Raw genomic sequence first — 14,519 nt, 5'->3', positions numbered from 1 at the left:
GCCTGCTGGCAGCATGGAGACCCTTTTCTCTTCTTTACGCTTTTTTCAAAATGTTTTTACATTTTTTGCATATGTGTTACTTTTAGAGGTTTATTTAACTTTTTTTTTTTTATTAAGAAAAGGAAGAATGCTTTAAACATTTTTTCAGTTTCTTAGGCCTATATTTAACCCCGAATGCAGACACAGCCCACAATATACGAGGAACAGAACAGTTCCACTTTGTATGATACTGTTTCCTCAGACAAGCGGACCAATGTCAAGATCCAATTCATGTCAAGGAAAACACACTGCCCCCTCCTTCCTCCAGAGCGCCCTCCTCCTCCCTGCTCAGGGCCCAGAACGGAGATGAGGGAAGTCCGTGGCAGTGCTGCTGACAACCAGCAACTCAACACCTTCACAAAGGAGAGGCCAACTTTCCACCTGGCATTTGGTCTCGGAGCCAAGGAGAGCCCTGGCCCAAGGGTCCCCGGGGCCACAAGCTTACACGTAGGCTCAACTCAGGGTGCTAGGATCAGCTTCCATTATCAGTCATGCGGTAGAAGATGTTAGTTAAGTCAATGAAGGTAAAGAGACAATCTCAGCTGACTCTAAGAAAACCCCTCTCTTCACTAAAAATTAGGGGGAAAAAAAAAAGTTTCAACCAAACACTCGAACGTAACAGCTCATTTATTTGCCTTCATTTAGCAAAGCTATAGTGTTACCATATATGTAAAATATGTGCTCAGTTTCCATTTATTAGATCCTAAGAAACCCAATGCATCCTAACGGTATTCCCTTAAAAGCAGCAGTCCATATTCTCTTAAGCAGATCTACCCCATTTGCTTATGCACCTCCCACTACTAGTCGTTTGTGGTTTTTCCAATTATTCATATCCTCACTAATGCTGTGCCAAGCAACTAAAAGTTGTTTTTCCCTCCCTTTCTGTGTTTAGAATGATTTCCTGAGTTTTCAGAGCTTCAAGACTGATGTTTTTTGCTGCCAAGCAAAATCAAAATGGTCTTTGTAAGTTTCAACAACCGATAACCCCCACCACACTCCAGGGTTTTTTTATTAAACCCAACTGAAAATGGCTCCCTTGTGCATCTGATAGAAATTAAGCCCGACTGTTAGATAACTGAAACATCTGCCAAGCAAAGAGAGGTGGAGGAAAATACTGGTGTGCTTCAACTCTTCAATTTGCACTAATAAATAGGACGGGTGCGTGTGTGTCTCAGCCACTCCACCCTGAGGGCTCAGAAGTGCATGCTTTGTAGGCGGACAGTGAACTGCCACTGCTGTGCATTTATTCACACTGCAGTGGGATGAGGCGGTTGGTTACTGCAGGGTCTGCCCGTGCAGCGGGGCTACGTGGGAGGGAAGTAGCCTGGAAATGAAGAAGTCCTCCCAACGGTTCACTGCACACTTTGGAAGCAGCCTTCCGCCCAATCCCATTTTTGAAGCGGTGGCGCTACAGCAAAATTGCAGAAAATGTGGTATCTTGAAGGTGTAAGAGCTCCAGTAGGCCATCAATGAATGAACAATCAGGCAGGAAGTCGAAGGTGGACAGCAGCATTAAATCACATGGGCTGAGTCATGAGGGCAGGCCCTGTGGACGGTGGTGCAGCATGGCAGTGAATGAATGAGGCAGGGAGATCCAAATCCAAGGAGATCCTTCCTGGGAGCAGCAGAGCACCGCCGGGGGAGGCCAGTACCCTTTAGGACAGGGCCCAGCACCGAAAGGCTTGGGGGCAGAAGGGGCAGTGGCGCCATGTCTGGGTCTTCCTCTTTCCAAGGGGTGAGCACTACAGAGATGAGTGCCAGTTCTGTCCCTGGGCCTCTCGAGAGGGGGGTGTGCCTCTGGTGGCCAGAGGGCTGGAGAAGCAAGGAAAGGCAGGAAGCAGGACAACTCTGCAGAGAGGCAGAAGAGACCATCTGGGTGGTAGAAAGAGGCCCTGGGTTACCGTTGGTGGACACTCACCCTCACCACTCAGCCTATCTCCTCATCCTAGCGACAGAACAGCACCCTGCACCCTGATTGTTGGCTTGGCCTGGGGGCCCCCCACCCGCAGCGACAGCCTGAGCCCGCCGGTAGCACCTGCTCCACTGCGCACTCTCCAAGCCCGTGGCAGCGGCACTCTTCTCTTCGTCCGTAGTGTTCTGTTCCTGCACAGAGGTGTTGGCCGCCAACTCTGGGAGCTTGCCGCGCTCCATGATCACCATCTCTATCTCTAGAAGCAAATACAGAGACTGGGATGAGCTCAGATGGCTTCACAGACCTAGATTTATAGACACCGTCATACTGGAGACAAAGCCCAGTAGACCGCTCCTCACGCGTCCAACAAGGGTTCACCAGCAGAGGCAGGAGCATCCGCAACAAGCTGGGGAGAAATCAGATGGAGGCCAGAGCCTCTCTTTCCTTTCATCTTGGCACTGCTGAGAATCATGGCCCTGATTCTGACAAAAAAGTGCAAATTGCAGTCATTTATCTCAAGATGCTTCTTAAAGCACTAAAATGTTTTATTTTGCTTTATTCATGTTTTATTTTACTGATACCACACCCACCTGGCTCTGCCTCTCTGTAGCCCCTCGTCTTCTCCAAACAGACCAAGGGACTTTACATGGAAATTAGCTCGTGTCACCCTTTTGTTCCAAATTCTCTACCACCTTCCCACCACGTTGGGGATTAAATCCACATGCCTTCTACAGTGTCAAGGCAGCATGCTGCGCAGCCTGGCCCCTGTCCACCTCTGACTTCACTGCCTGGCCTTCTCCACTCCACGCCTCTCCAGCTGCGCAGAGCTTCTTCCGTGCTCTTTGATGGGCCTGAGCTTGTTTCTGCCCCAGGATCTTTACACAGCTACTCCCTCTGCCTGGAATACTTTCCCCCCGGGTCTCCCCTATCCTGGCCTGACTCAATGACATCCTTCAAGGTCCAGCTCCAGATGTCTTCTCAGACACCCCCTGCACTGGTTTTTCCTTTACCTCTTTAAATTATCAAAAATCCATTATTCCATTCAAATTTCCTTAGTTTTCCCCTACTGTCCTTTTCTGTTCCAGGATCTCATCTTGGGTACCATGTTACATCTAGTCATTATGCCCCCTTAGGCTCCTCTTGGCTGTGAGTTTTTGACTTCCTTGCTTCTGGTGACCTCATGGTTTGAAGAGAGAGAACTGGCCAGGTATTTTGCAGAACGTCCCTCAATCTGGGTCTGTCTGATGTTTTCTGGTCACTAGACCAGGGATACAGGTTCCTGAGAGGAAGCCCACACAGGGGAAGTGCCCTCTGCAGCCCACTGTAGGGAGGCTAACAGCACAGCTCAACCACTGCCGACATTAAGTCTGCACCACTTGGCCAAGCGAATGCTGGTCGGATTTCTCCACCAGAAAGTTACTTTCCCTCCTCCTTTCACTGCGTGCTCTGCGGGAGCAAGTCATTAAGTGCAGCCCACACTTGAGGAGTGGGGAGTTATGCTCTGTCTCGTGGAGGAGGGAGTAGCTACATAAATTATTTGGAATTCTTCTGGATAAATCTGTTCCTCACCCCCCACCCCCCCACCAATCTCAATTTTACTTGAGAGCATTTATAACTGATTGGATTTCCTATTCTCTACTTATGGTTTGCTTGTTCACTTGCCTTCCCCCACTAGAATGGGAATTTCATACGAGTAGCTGCCTCATCTGTCTTGCTCTCCACTGGAACTCTAGTGTCAAGACCAGCGCCCAGTACGCAAGTACTCATTAATGGGATGGACAGACGGATGGCTGGGCTAGCCCAGAGTGGGAGGCTTTGGCGGCAGGCAGGCCCAACAGTGACGCACGGCCACTACAACATGTAGCGGGTGGCCCAGGGCCTCACCCTGTCTGGGCTCAGAGTTTTTGAGAGTGCACGTCATTCTTACGGGAGGCAGCGTGGGTTCACCACCCTCTAGAACCCCACTAGGCAATGGCTGTGCCTGTGACTGTCGCCGGCATAGAGGAATGCACTGCCTGCCAGTCCACACAGGCCTGGGCCACCAACCCATTCCTCCCAGCGTGGACTGGAGCCTCCCACCCACGGGGCTGTCACACAGGTGGTGGCTGACCCATGGGTTCAAGTGGTATGTGGACAAACGTTTTGTTTGCATAGTTCTGTGTTTATTTTACTGTGTGTTAGAAGTAGATTCTAACTGCACAGAAAACCCGCTCTTCTGTGGATGTCACTGCTTAGGAGAAGGCAAAATTTAAAGGAAAAAAATCCAAGTGAGTCAGTTCAGAGAGAGCTACTGAGTAAACAGAGTCCAAGCGGCAGAGAGCAGGTGGTGGTGCAGACTGCTGTCTGAGAACCACCGTTTTCTTCCTGCGCCTGCACCCTCACCAGCCTCCTCCAGCTGCATGCCGATGAGCCTGCCCTCTCCACCGTGGTGGCAGATGCCTCAGTGGGGGCACAAGATGATTCACAGGGCAGTACTTCTCTTAGTTTTAATTATCCTCATCTTTAAACAAGTTGTTTTGTGATGCATCTAATCCTGGGACAGCAATACAAATATGTATAATTTACAATAAAATGTATTACAATAAAATGTATAGACTTAGGAGATGCATGCTCACATGACACGTATTTGATCATGTTTACCGAGAGAGCATGCCATCGAAAATATCTGAGGACTACCAAGCAGGACTGTGGTGCCAATGTCTGGCTTCCACACTGGGACCTCTGACACACCTCCTGCACTGCTGCGAGCTCTCCTCCCTCCCAGCCTGGCTGACAAGGCAGGAATTCAGCTCCAAGGACTCCCCAAGGTTACAGGGCCAAACCCTAGTGCCTCAGCCTAGAGAATACGCCTGCTGTAACATGGTTATTAATCTCCCTGGACACTCAGAATTCTGGAGCAGACAGCAGTTAAAGGTAATCCAGTCCAGTGCTCACCAAACTTAGTTGCATATTAATTTTGAATGACAATTTCCCATGGCATATCACCGATAGGAACAGAGTTGCTCTGGGTAAGGGGTGGGTGGGTTTCCTCCTGCACGCCTGAGAGGCCCCTAAAGCTCCTTTCTAGAATTCTAGAGCTTCACACAGAACTGTTAAAAGCCACTGGTTCAGTCCTGGATACTGCATATGAGGAAACAGAAACCTGGAAACGTAGTGATAATATACCTAGAAAAGTAGCAGCAAAAGCCAGGACTACTCTCCTCCCCACTCCCAGGTCCCATCCTCGTGCAGAACCAGGCCCACAAGGACCTCTCCAGGCACAAAGAGGTTTCTGAACCTCAGTTCTGTCACCCTGGTTCCTACAGCCGTACCTCATCCAGCCGGCAATTACAGAGCGAGCTGCTCCACTGGGATTAATTCTCTAGATGAATATATGACAGTCCTTCCAGTGCCAAAACAGGTTTCATCTGCCCCCTTCTTTTTTAACAATTTTATCCAAACAACTCTTTTTTTTTAAATCTTTTTTTTTTTTTTATTGGAGTTCAATTTGCCAACATATAGCGTTAATACCCAGTGCTCATCCTGTCAAGTTGTCCCCCTCAGTGCCCATCACCCAGATCCAAACAACTCTTAAAACTACTGATTCTTCCTAGCAGCTCTGAACATCCTGAAACTGTATGCAAAATGCCATGTGGGCATGGTGGGGATGGGTGGCAGTGGTAATGGGTTTTGGGGGAGAGAGTCTCTCCAGATTCTCACAATTCTCAAAGGGTGCCAAGAGTCCCTGGGTGGCTCAGTCAGTTAAGGGTCTGCCTTCAGCTCAGGACATGATCTCGGGGTCCTGGGATTGGGCCCTGAGCCAGGTTTCCTGTTCAGTGGAGAGCCTGCTTCTCCCTCTCCCCGCCCCTTTCTCATGCTCTCACTATCTCTCTCAGGTCAATAGATAAAATCTTTTAAAAATAATAAAAGTAAAAAGTAAAAAAGGGTGCCAAAGGAAAGTTGGTCTTTCTTTTCCTGGTGACTCAGGGTCAAAGTGAACCTCCTCTTTATGCCAGACCAGAATACCCAGCACAGTTCTGTGTAGCCTTCTGGGGCCCCACTCCCACACATCCCTGCTGATACATGGCTATCTCGGTGCAGCCTCGCTTCCCCTCCCAGGGCACATGCACCATGCTGCCACCAAGGAAAGCAGATCAGTGGCCTTGTATGCATGGATTTCCAGGACTTTGGCTCTGATGATGAATTCCCAAGAGGCTGCATCTGAACCTGCTATACCATAAGCCTCCATCCTATCTGGGTTTCTATTCTGGAATTTGAAAGGACTGTGGCAATAACCCAGCTCAGTTTAGCCCAAACTTCAGTCATCTGCCTGCCTCTATGATATCTGCCATGTGTATGTGTTGCTTGCACTCTTTGTTATTTACCTAATCATTTTATTTGATCTCATTTTTTTTTTCTTTTGACTTAAATACATTTTAAAAGGAAACTTTAGGGGTGCCCAGCTGGGTTCAGTTGGTGGAGGCTATGACTCAAGAACTTGGGATTGGGAGTTTGTAGGGCACCTGGGTGGCTCAGTGGCTAAGCATCTGCCTTTGGCTCAGGTGTGATCTTGGGGTCCTGGGATCGAGTCCCACATCAGGCTCCCCACAGGGAGTCTGCTTCTCCCTCTGTCTGTGTTTCTGCCTCTCTGTGTCTCTTATAAATAAATAAATAAATAAATAAAAACCTTAAAAAAGAAAAGGGAGTTTGAGCCCCATACTGGGTGTAGAGATTACTTAAAATAATCTTTAAAAAAAAAAAGGGAAACTTTAAATCACTATTATAGCCTTCAAATAGCCTTCAATTGAGCAATCCCACTTGCAGGGATTTATCTGGAAGATACACCCCTAACAATGTAAAAATGCAATACACAAGACTATTCACTGAAGTATTACTTGTAATTGCAAAATATTGGAAACTACCTAAATGTCCAAGCATAAAGATCGGTTGGATAAACTTTGGTACACACACACACACACACACACACACACACACACACCCCCCACAGCTGTAAAAGAGAATGAGGAAGATAGCAGTGAGCTGATACAGAGTGATTTCCAGGGAAGTCACTAAGTGAAGAGAATAGAGTGAATACTATGTGTCACCCTGTGTGGAAGAGAAAAGGAAGAATAAGAAAATATATATATAATGGATTTTTCTTACAAAAACAAACACAGGAAGGACATTCTAGAAAGCAAGAATGTTGATTATCTACAGAGGTAGGGGAATGGGAATGGAAAGAATATGGAAGAAGGGCCACTTCCTGAACATACCTTTCTGCATAGTTTTAAGTTTGTTAATAATCCATATGTTTAAAAAAAAAAAGAAATTCAATCTATAAAAATGGGAAAGAAGAACCCTAAACTGGACCTCCCACCCCCCAAAAAAGGACCAAGTATCTTTTCAAACGAATAGCATACCTACTCTGACATGGATAAAAGAACAAAGGAAGGGCAGACTAATCCAAGTCATTACAAACATGATACTTGACTCTATACCTTCAGTTGGGAGACAGGTGAAGCATCAGAGGAGGGGGGATTGCAAACCATCCCAAACTCTTGTTTATTAAACAATAAATAAACTGAAACTTTTTACAACATATTGTAGGATCGAGCAAACAAATGTGTTGACATTGTTGGGAGCCAAGGCTCTACTGAAGAAGTGACACACAGATTTGGAACGGGGGAAGGCAAAAAAGAACGCTCTGGGAACTGATGTGCATTGGTATGATTACTGGAGGCACTGGTACGCATTCCTGATTTCTAAGATACATATACGCATATGCATGTTTGTACACAGGTATATGTGTGCATGAATAAATGTGTATTTTGTGTATATACATGCAGCTGTTTTGTAGATCTGTCCACTGAAAGCCACTCCGGGAGCCATCAGCACATCTGGCACTCAGATCTTGGCCCCTAATACCACTGCGCATTGAGAGGAACCAGGGTTTTTCAGAGAAATGGCTCATCCTGGGGATGGGCATTCCCCCATCCATTCCAGGAAAAACCTGGAATACCTTATGAAACCAGAAAGTGTAAGGATTGCCCAAAAGAAATGACGGGACCGCAGTACCAGGACACAGCAGTCAGCTCAGAAGTGTTCCCAATGGCCAAATCTGGGACAATTTGAGCACCAAATTAATTAAATCAGTAATGAAACATAAACCACTAAAAACTGGAATCCACGAGTCCATGCCAAGAACCGATAAAGAAAGAATTGGGAAGAAGGGGGGAATCTTGCTTACAGTGGAATGCTGAAGGCTGACTTTTAAACTCGGAGAGAGAGTGCTGATGTTGGAAAAAAATCAACATTTTCGCCACCATTCTGGTAAAGACTGGATCAGGCAAGTATCGTCAATGAATGCCAGCTCCCAGGGATGAGGCCTAGGATACCTGCATCATCTCTAAGCATCTCCCCCATGTACTGCAAATTAGTTGTAAAGAAAAGAGAAAGCAATTATACAGTGGAGGGAACGGGAAGTACCTTGGCCAGGTGACCAATATTCACATCACCCGTGAGGGTCAGGAGGCCATCAGGTGCCTCCAGGTGGGACACCCCGAGAAGGACATGACACCACCTACGCCACAGTCCAGCCAGGAATGTATAACTTCCATCTAATCACAAAGAAAACATCAAAGACAGAATAGGGAACATTTTATTAAAATAAAAGAGGAAGAGGTTCTGCATTCTTCAACAATGTTAATGTTGTAAAAGAGAAGGTTGTGGAAAAATGTTCCAGAGTCACGAAGGCCAAAGAGACATGACAATTAAAGGCACTACCTGAATCTAGACTGGGTTTTCTATTGCTGGCGGGGGGGGGGGGGGGGGGGGGGGGGGAGGATATGCTCTAAAGGAGATTACTGGGCACACAGACAACTCCAAATAGGGACAGCAGAAACCTACACTGAGGTGGACGGCTGCCCTGGGGTCACAAGAGCGATTGTCCAATTCTTAGCAACCACGTGCTGCCCCGTATATGGGGAAGCAATAGGATGGATGCAACTTACCCAGGAAAAAAGCATGTGTGTGCGTGGACAGAGAGAGGGAAAACATAAGAAAGTAAAGGGGCTACAATATATTAAAAGATGAAACTGGGTAAAAAGTAAACAGGTGTTCTTTACACTGTTTTTGTTTTTCCAAATTCTTATAAATTTGAAATTATTTTCAAATGAAAAAAAAATGCCTCATTACTACTCTAAGCATATAGCCACAGTGTAGACAGGAAGCAAGTGTGAAAATGTACATGATGAGGGACCAACCAGGAGTGAGGCCTGCTGTGTGCTGGAAAGGGGGGAACGTGAGGGAGGCGAGGAGGACACCAGGTCCGGCTGCCCTGGAGCTGCTGTCAACAAGAATCTCACCGCCCCGTCCCACTTAAAACCATCCCCATATCCTGCAGCTGGGGCAGTGCTGATCTAGCCTAATCTCTGCATGCTACAGAAGGGGAAACTAAGGTACAGAGGGATCGAGGTGTTGGGATCAACATCCCTGCTGCTGCGGCTCCTCTCCCAGCACTACCCATTGGCCACATCCTGGAAAGGAAAAAATCTGTGTGGTTATAGTCCCAGCACCAGGGAGGCACCAGGACCCATAATCTTGAAGGCTCTAGCACCCCAGTCTGGTGGGTGGTATGACCCCTTTATACAACATGAGTGTTGAGCCCCTGAGAGTCAAGGAATGTCCTTGTGAGGCTGAGTGGCTGGGCGTGGGAACCCAGATCTCCAGCATCTCTGGTTTCACAGGCCTGCCCTGGCCCTCCTTGGCCTCTATCATTTCCACAAAAACCCCCAAGGCAGGAGAGGATTTGCAGACCCGTGGTCATAGCAGTCATGATGGCCAAAAGGTAGAAGCAACCCAAGTGTCCATCAAGGAGTGAATGGATAAGCAAAAATGTGGTATATCCAAAAAATGGAATATCGTTCAGCCTTAAAAAGGAAGTCCTGGCACAGGTGACACCACAGATGAACCTTGAGGACATGACGCTAAGTGAAATAAGATAGTCACAAAAAACAAATGCTGCATGGTCTCATTTATAGGAAGTACGTAGAACAGTCAGATTCAAAGAGGCAGAAAGTGGAAAGGTGGTTGCTGGGAGAGGGAGGGGGGAGATGGGGAGTTAATGTTTAACGGGGACAGAGTTTCAGTTCAGGAAGAGGAAAAGAGGGGTAGAGACGGATGGTGGTTCTGTTGCACAATAGCAGGAATGTACAGGAGAGGCCGGAGGACTCTCAGCACCCCAGGAGGTCAACCTCTCCCCCTCTAAATGACAGCTCTGGCCAGATCCCTGAGCTTCCCTGATGCTCTGACACTCTGATTTCTTTAAATAACAGCAATAATCCATCAACTTGCCCAGGATGATATACATTCTAATCTGATTAATATTTGGTAAATGAAGTGCTTTTCAGGGAAATGGCAGGCATGACCTCCCAACAGTCTTTGACTTCACAAATTCAAGGATTTTCTGAGTTGCCCTCTGTGTTCTACATTCCAGGAATCAAAATGAGGACAGACAATAAAAAGGGGGAAGGGGAGAATAAGAAGGCTTTAACGAGAACGTTCAGGGAAGGAGGAGAAAGATGCCCTTGCTGGTTACCTAGGAAATAAGGGAAGGACTGTATGCTATTGGCTGGCTTTGAAGCAGATTTCAAGAGGAAAATAGCTCCTGGCAACAACAGGGTGTGTATGAGCTGAGGATTTGGGGGGAACCTCTTCCTTTGTTTTGTGTTTTGCCTTCCCTGAACAGCACAAGGTTGAATTTAGATTTTTTTTTTTTTTTCTGGGAAGTTCCTTATACAAGTTAAGCCCATTTGAAAAGGTGGCACTCCCACATCTTTACAATGGCGGGCCAGCCTCCTAATCTCCTTCTCTCTCCCTTCCCGCTGTCCCCCACCACACACACACACACACACACTCACCCACCTCACTAAGTCATTATACAAATTAATAGAGAACCAGGCTTCACAGAAACTTGCAGTAGGGGGTGGGGGGTGCCCAACCACCAAGTCCCTCCAGCCAAGCCAAAAGGCCCCTTCAAGCTCCTCACTCTGCTCTCTCGCCTTTAGTGCTCATGAATCACATGGTTAAGTGTGGGGACAGAGACGTTCTCATTTCTGACAAGCTGAGGGCTGGGCATCGTGAAGGCCTCCCAATTGGTAGAGAAGCAATGACTTGCCGAGGGTCACAGAGCTGCTCAGGAGCAGCCCCTCCAGGGTCTAGGATTCAGACTCCAACTTCCCAATGGCTGATTCATGGCTCATCCCAATCAGGAAACTCCGCCAGCCGTGGGGTTGGCTCTGGGTTTTTAAGAGGAGCCAGAAATGAGGCCAGGGTTCCATCTCATTTCAATAGAGACTTAAAACAAAACAAAACAAAACAAAAACACCAAAGCCGGAGTTCCAAACTTCCGGGTACCCCTCAATTCCCAGCTGACCTGGCAGGTTCAGAGTGAGAGTTGTCTTCTTCACCCTGTGCCTTTGTTGGGATGCAAGAAAAGAGCAGGTTTTCAACCTCAGGCCAGGAAATCGGTGCATTCTTTTTCCATAGGGAAAAAAAATAAAAGCTAAACCCTTTTCCTCATACAAGATGTCCAAGCCATCTTTCTCTTGTCCTAGGTCTGTTTATCAATCTACTACTCTAAGCGACTCCAAAAAGAGACAACTGTCCTTTCAGACTGAAAAGAAAGGTAAGATAGAATGAGCACTGAGTAGACACTTCTTTGGCTTTGGCCATTAGGGCACTCTTCTCTGGCCTTTTAGTGTGCAATTTCTGCAAATTTAGGGGCCCTGTGATTTTCTTGGTTTCAGAATGAGTCACTCGTCACTTGGGGCCTGCAGTAGAGCAGAGGGTCCAGAGGCACACATTCATTTCACACTACTTCCTTGTCTGGGCTTAAATGTGGAGGAGGTGTGAATTCTGGTTGCATTTGTAGAAAAAGAACATGTTAATGCCACATTTAAATCAGGTCATGGCAAAATTGTGACTTGTGACCACATGCCTTTTTATGCCAGTGCTCTATATGTCACCTTTTTAAGGCAAGATTTCCCCACTAACATGGGGATGGCAGGGTTTGCAGGGGCATTGGTGCCAGCATCTCTTCGCTCAAGAGTCACGTGTGCCTGTCTGTCACAAGAAGGACATCACAAGAAGTCTCTAGATCTAGGGACAAGGCAAGAAGCTTGCTGGGGAAAAAATACTCTGGAGGGGGAAAGAGCCACATAGCCACCTCCAAAGAGCAAGGGAGCAGACAGCCCTGAGGGGCGTGAGGAGCACACAGAAACAGTGTGGCTTTCTAGGGGGGCATCTGCTGTTTCCTCTGCGTCAACAACCACACCCCTTTCTGATAAACACATCCTCTTTTTTAAACTGAGGGAGTCATCAAAGGATCAACAAGTGACCCAACCGGCACAGAACACACCTCTACAGCAGTGGGTGAGCCAGGCCTATCAGTGTCACGGAGCATCAGCCCCTAGACTAGAGCTGCAGCTGAGGGGAAGCTGATGGGAAGTTTGGTAATAAGTTGATAGGATGTGAGCCTGGCACTGCTAATGGTCATCTATACTCAGGTCCGGGCCTGCCCAAGCCTTCCAGTGACATGAACAATAATTGCCCTTTTGATGCCAGTCTGAGTTGAATTCCTAACTCTTATAACCATAAAAATTCTAACATATACATTTATTTAAAAAAAAAAACAGAAAAAAAACATCACATGAATTACATCTTTTCATACTCCATTTCCACACGAGGAAACAGGTACAGGGCTCGGGGAGGCCACTCAAGGCTTGCAATAAACCCAGACATGACTGTAAGGCCAGCATCCCATTTCTTAGCATCTGCCGTATTGATGCTGTGGCCTATACCCTTCCAAGTCACGGGAGCTAACAGCTGCATGCTTTTACCCCAACACAGTCTAAGGAGAGAATACCCACCAACTGTACCTTAAATCTGAAAATAACTAAGAGATCAAGGACACCATTCACATGAAAGCTGCTGCAGCCCAGTTAGGGGTCTCTGCTGGACAGGCCTGTGAGAGCTGTATTTATTTATGTTGAGCTGAGCAGGAAGATGCTAGGTCCATAATATTTTGGAATAACTAATGTGTGTTCAGGGAAACAGGAGGGCACTGAAACAACAAGAGGGTCACTGAGAGCCATGTTCGACCAAGCTCTAACATCAGCATCGACTGTCCAAGCAAAACCTCCAGGAGATCCCAGGGCCTTGTCTGGTACAACCTGGCCGAGTAGCCATCCAGAAAACAGGTTTTTATGGGCTGGTGATGAACGTTTCTCCCCTTGCCCCCTGTACCAGGCAGGGAGGCTCAGCATCTGGGGAGCCATCACCCCAATCTCAATAGTGAGCTGGCACAGTAGCCTGGCCGAGCCACGGGAGCCCCGCACACCAGGACTGGGCCTCCAGGCTGACTCATTTGACTGTGTTTGTGGCCAAGCCTGCCCTGTCCACACCAGGGTTAGTCATGGCCAGGCCTGGTTAGACAGCAGCCCTTAAAAGGACTGGAATGAAAGAGGTAGCATCTTTCCAAAACAAAATCGACAAGAACACAGAGTACAAAATGGGGTGAAATCCTCCTCCTTTTGCCCAGTGTGGCCACAGCACAGCTAAACCCCAGGTTTTAAGCAGACAATTTTCTCCTGAGTTTAAAAAAGAAAAGAAAGATACAAATAAGCAAACTAAGAAGGCTTGCTTACCTTGCGTTTGCCCCTCACCTCCCCACCAAAGTGATACTTGTTGGCATACGTGTTCTGAGCCAAGAATGAATGCCTACGCCAAATGCTGACTGCGCACTTTAAACAAAAAGAAAAGCATGCTGGGGATCTCAGCCTTAAAAAGAGGGCCGGGTGGCACCAGAGAGATGCTTTGGTTATACTTATTGAAATGTGATCGTGTCATTCCCTGAGAACTGCCAAGAAAATCAGAATGGGGCCAGCAGGGTGGGGAAGGGGGCGGGTTTCAGCTCCATAATCACAGCAAACTCCCCAAAACAAATGATTCCCAGTTATTGATTTACTGAGTTACTGCATTTTCCAGCTTCAGACACCATGGACTAGGGACTCACATGGTCCAGACTGATGGGCTAAGGGCAGCTGGCTTTGGAGCAGACACCACCAGACCAAGGCCTAGGAGGATAGCCTGCAGTAGGAGCTGAGGACAGCCCGTGTCTGTGCCATGAGGTGTGGTGGGAGCTCGTGTCCAGCACGCAGAGCCCCCAACCCACTTCCACCCCAGCCCTTGCTCCACTCTGAGTGCGCAGGGCCGTGGCCAAGACCCCATCTGTGTGGCTGTGCACCCGGCCCATGACACAAGAGACTGCACAGCTAAAGCTTGCCTAATTCCAGAGCAGACAGTGCTCTCCAGATTGAGGTGTGAGTATCTAAGCGAGAGGAAGGTGGAAATTAAACCAGAATCATCCCCAACACAAACCAAGAAGAGGAATGAATGATTCTGCTTACTGAGCACACATGCCCCAAAGCCAGGTGTACCTCATTCTAAACAGACAGGACTTTGAATAAATCTTGATGTAAGATTATCTAGGGGATTATATTTGATTATTTGATTCCGGAAAAAAAAGACT

At 47.4% G+C, this 14,519-nt stretch overlaps 1 protein-coding gene across 10 annotated transcripts in view; it reads right to left on the bottom strand.

The window, feature by feature from the left end:
- Positions 1 to 14,519, bottom strand: part of CLEC16A (C-type lectin domain containing 16A) — a 196,676-nt gene that overhangs the window by 132,721 nt on the left and 49,436 nt on the right. For all 10 annotated transcript variants that reach the window (XM_077906633.1, XM_077906634.1, XM_077906636.1 and 7 more), the window contains exon 11: positions 2,075 to 2,207. In XM_077906633.1, the coding sequence (XP_077762759.1) occupies positions 2,075 to 2,207 (133 nt within the window). The remainder of the gene's footprint in view (positions 1 to 2,074; positions 2,208 to 14,519) is intronic.

The sequence above is a fragment of the Canis aureus genome, chromosome 8, assembly GCF_053574225.1.
Source record: "Canis aureus isolate CA01 chromosome 8, VMU_Caureus_v.1.0, whole genome shotgun sequence".
NCBI classification, from domain to species: domain Eukaryota; kingdom Metazoa; phylum Chordata; class Mammalia; order Carnivora; family Canidae; genus Canis; species Canis aureus.
This window is presented reverse-complemented; position numbering and strand designations above follow the sequence as displayed.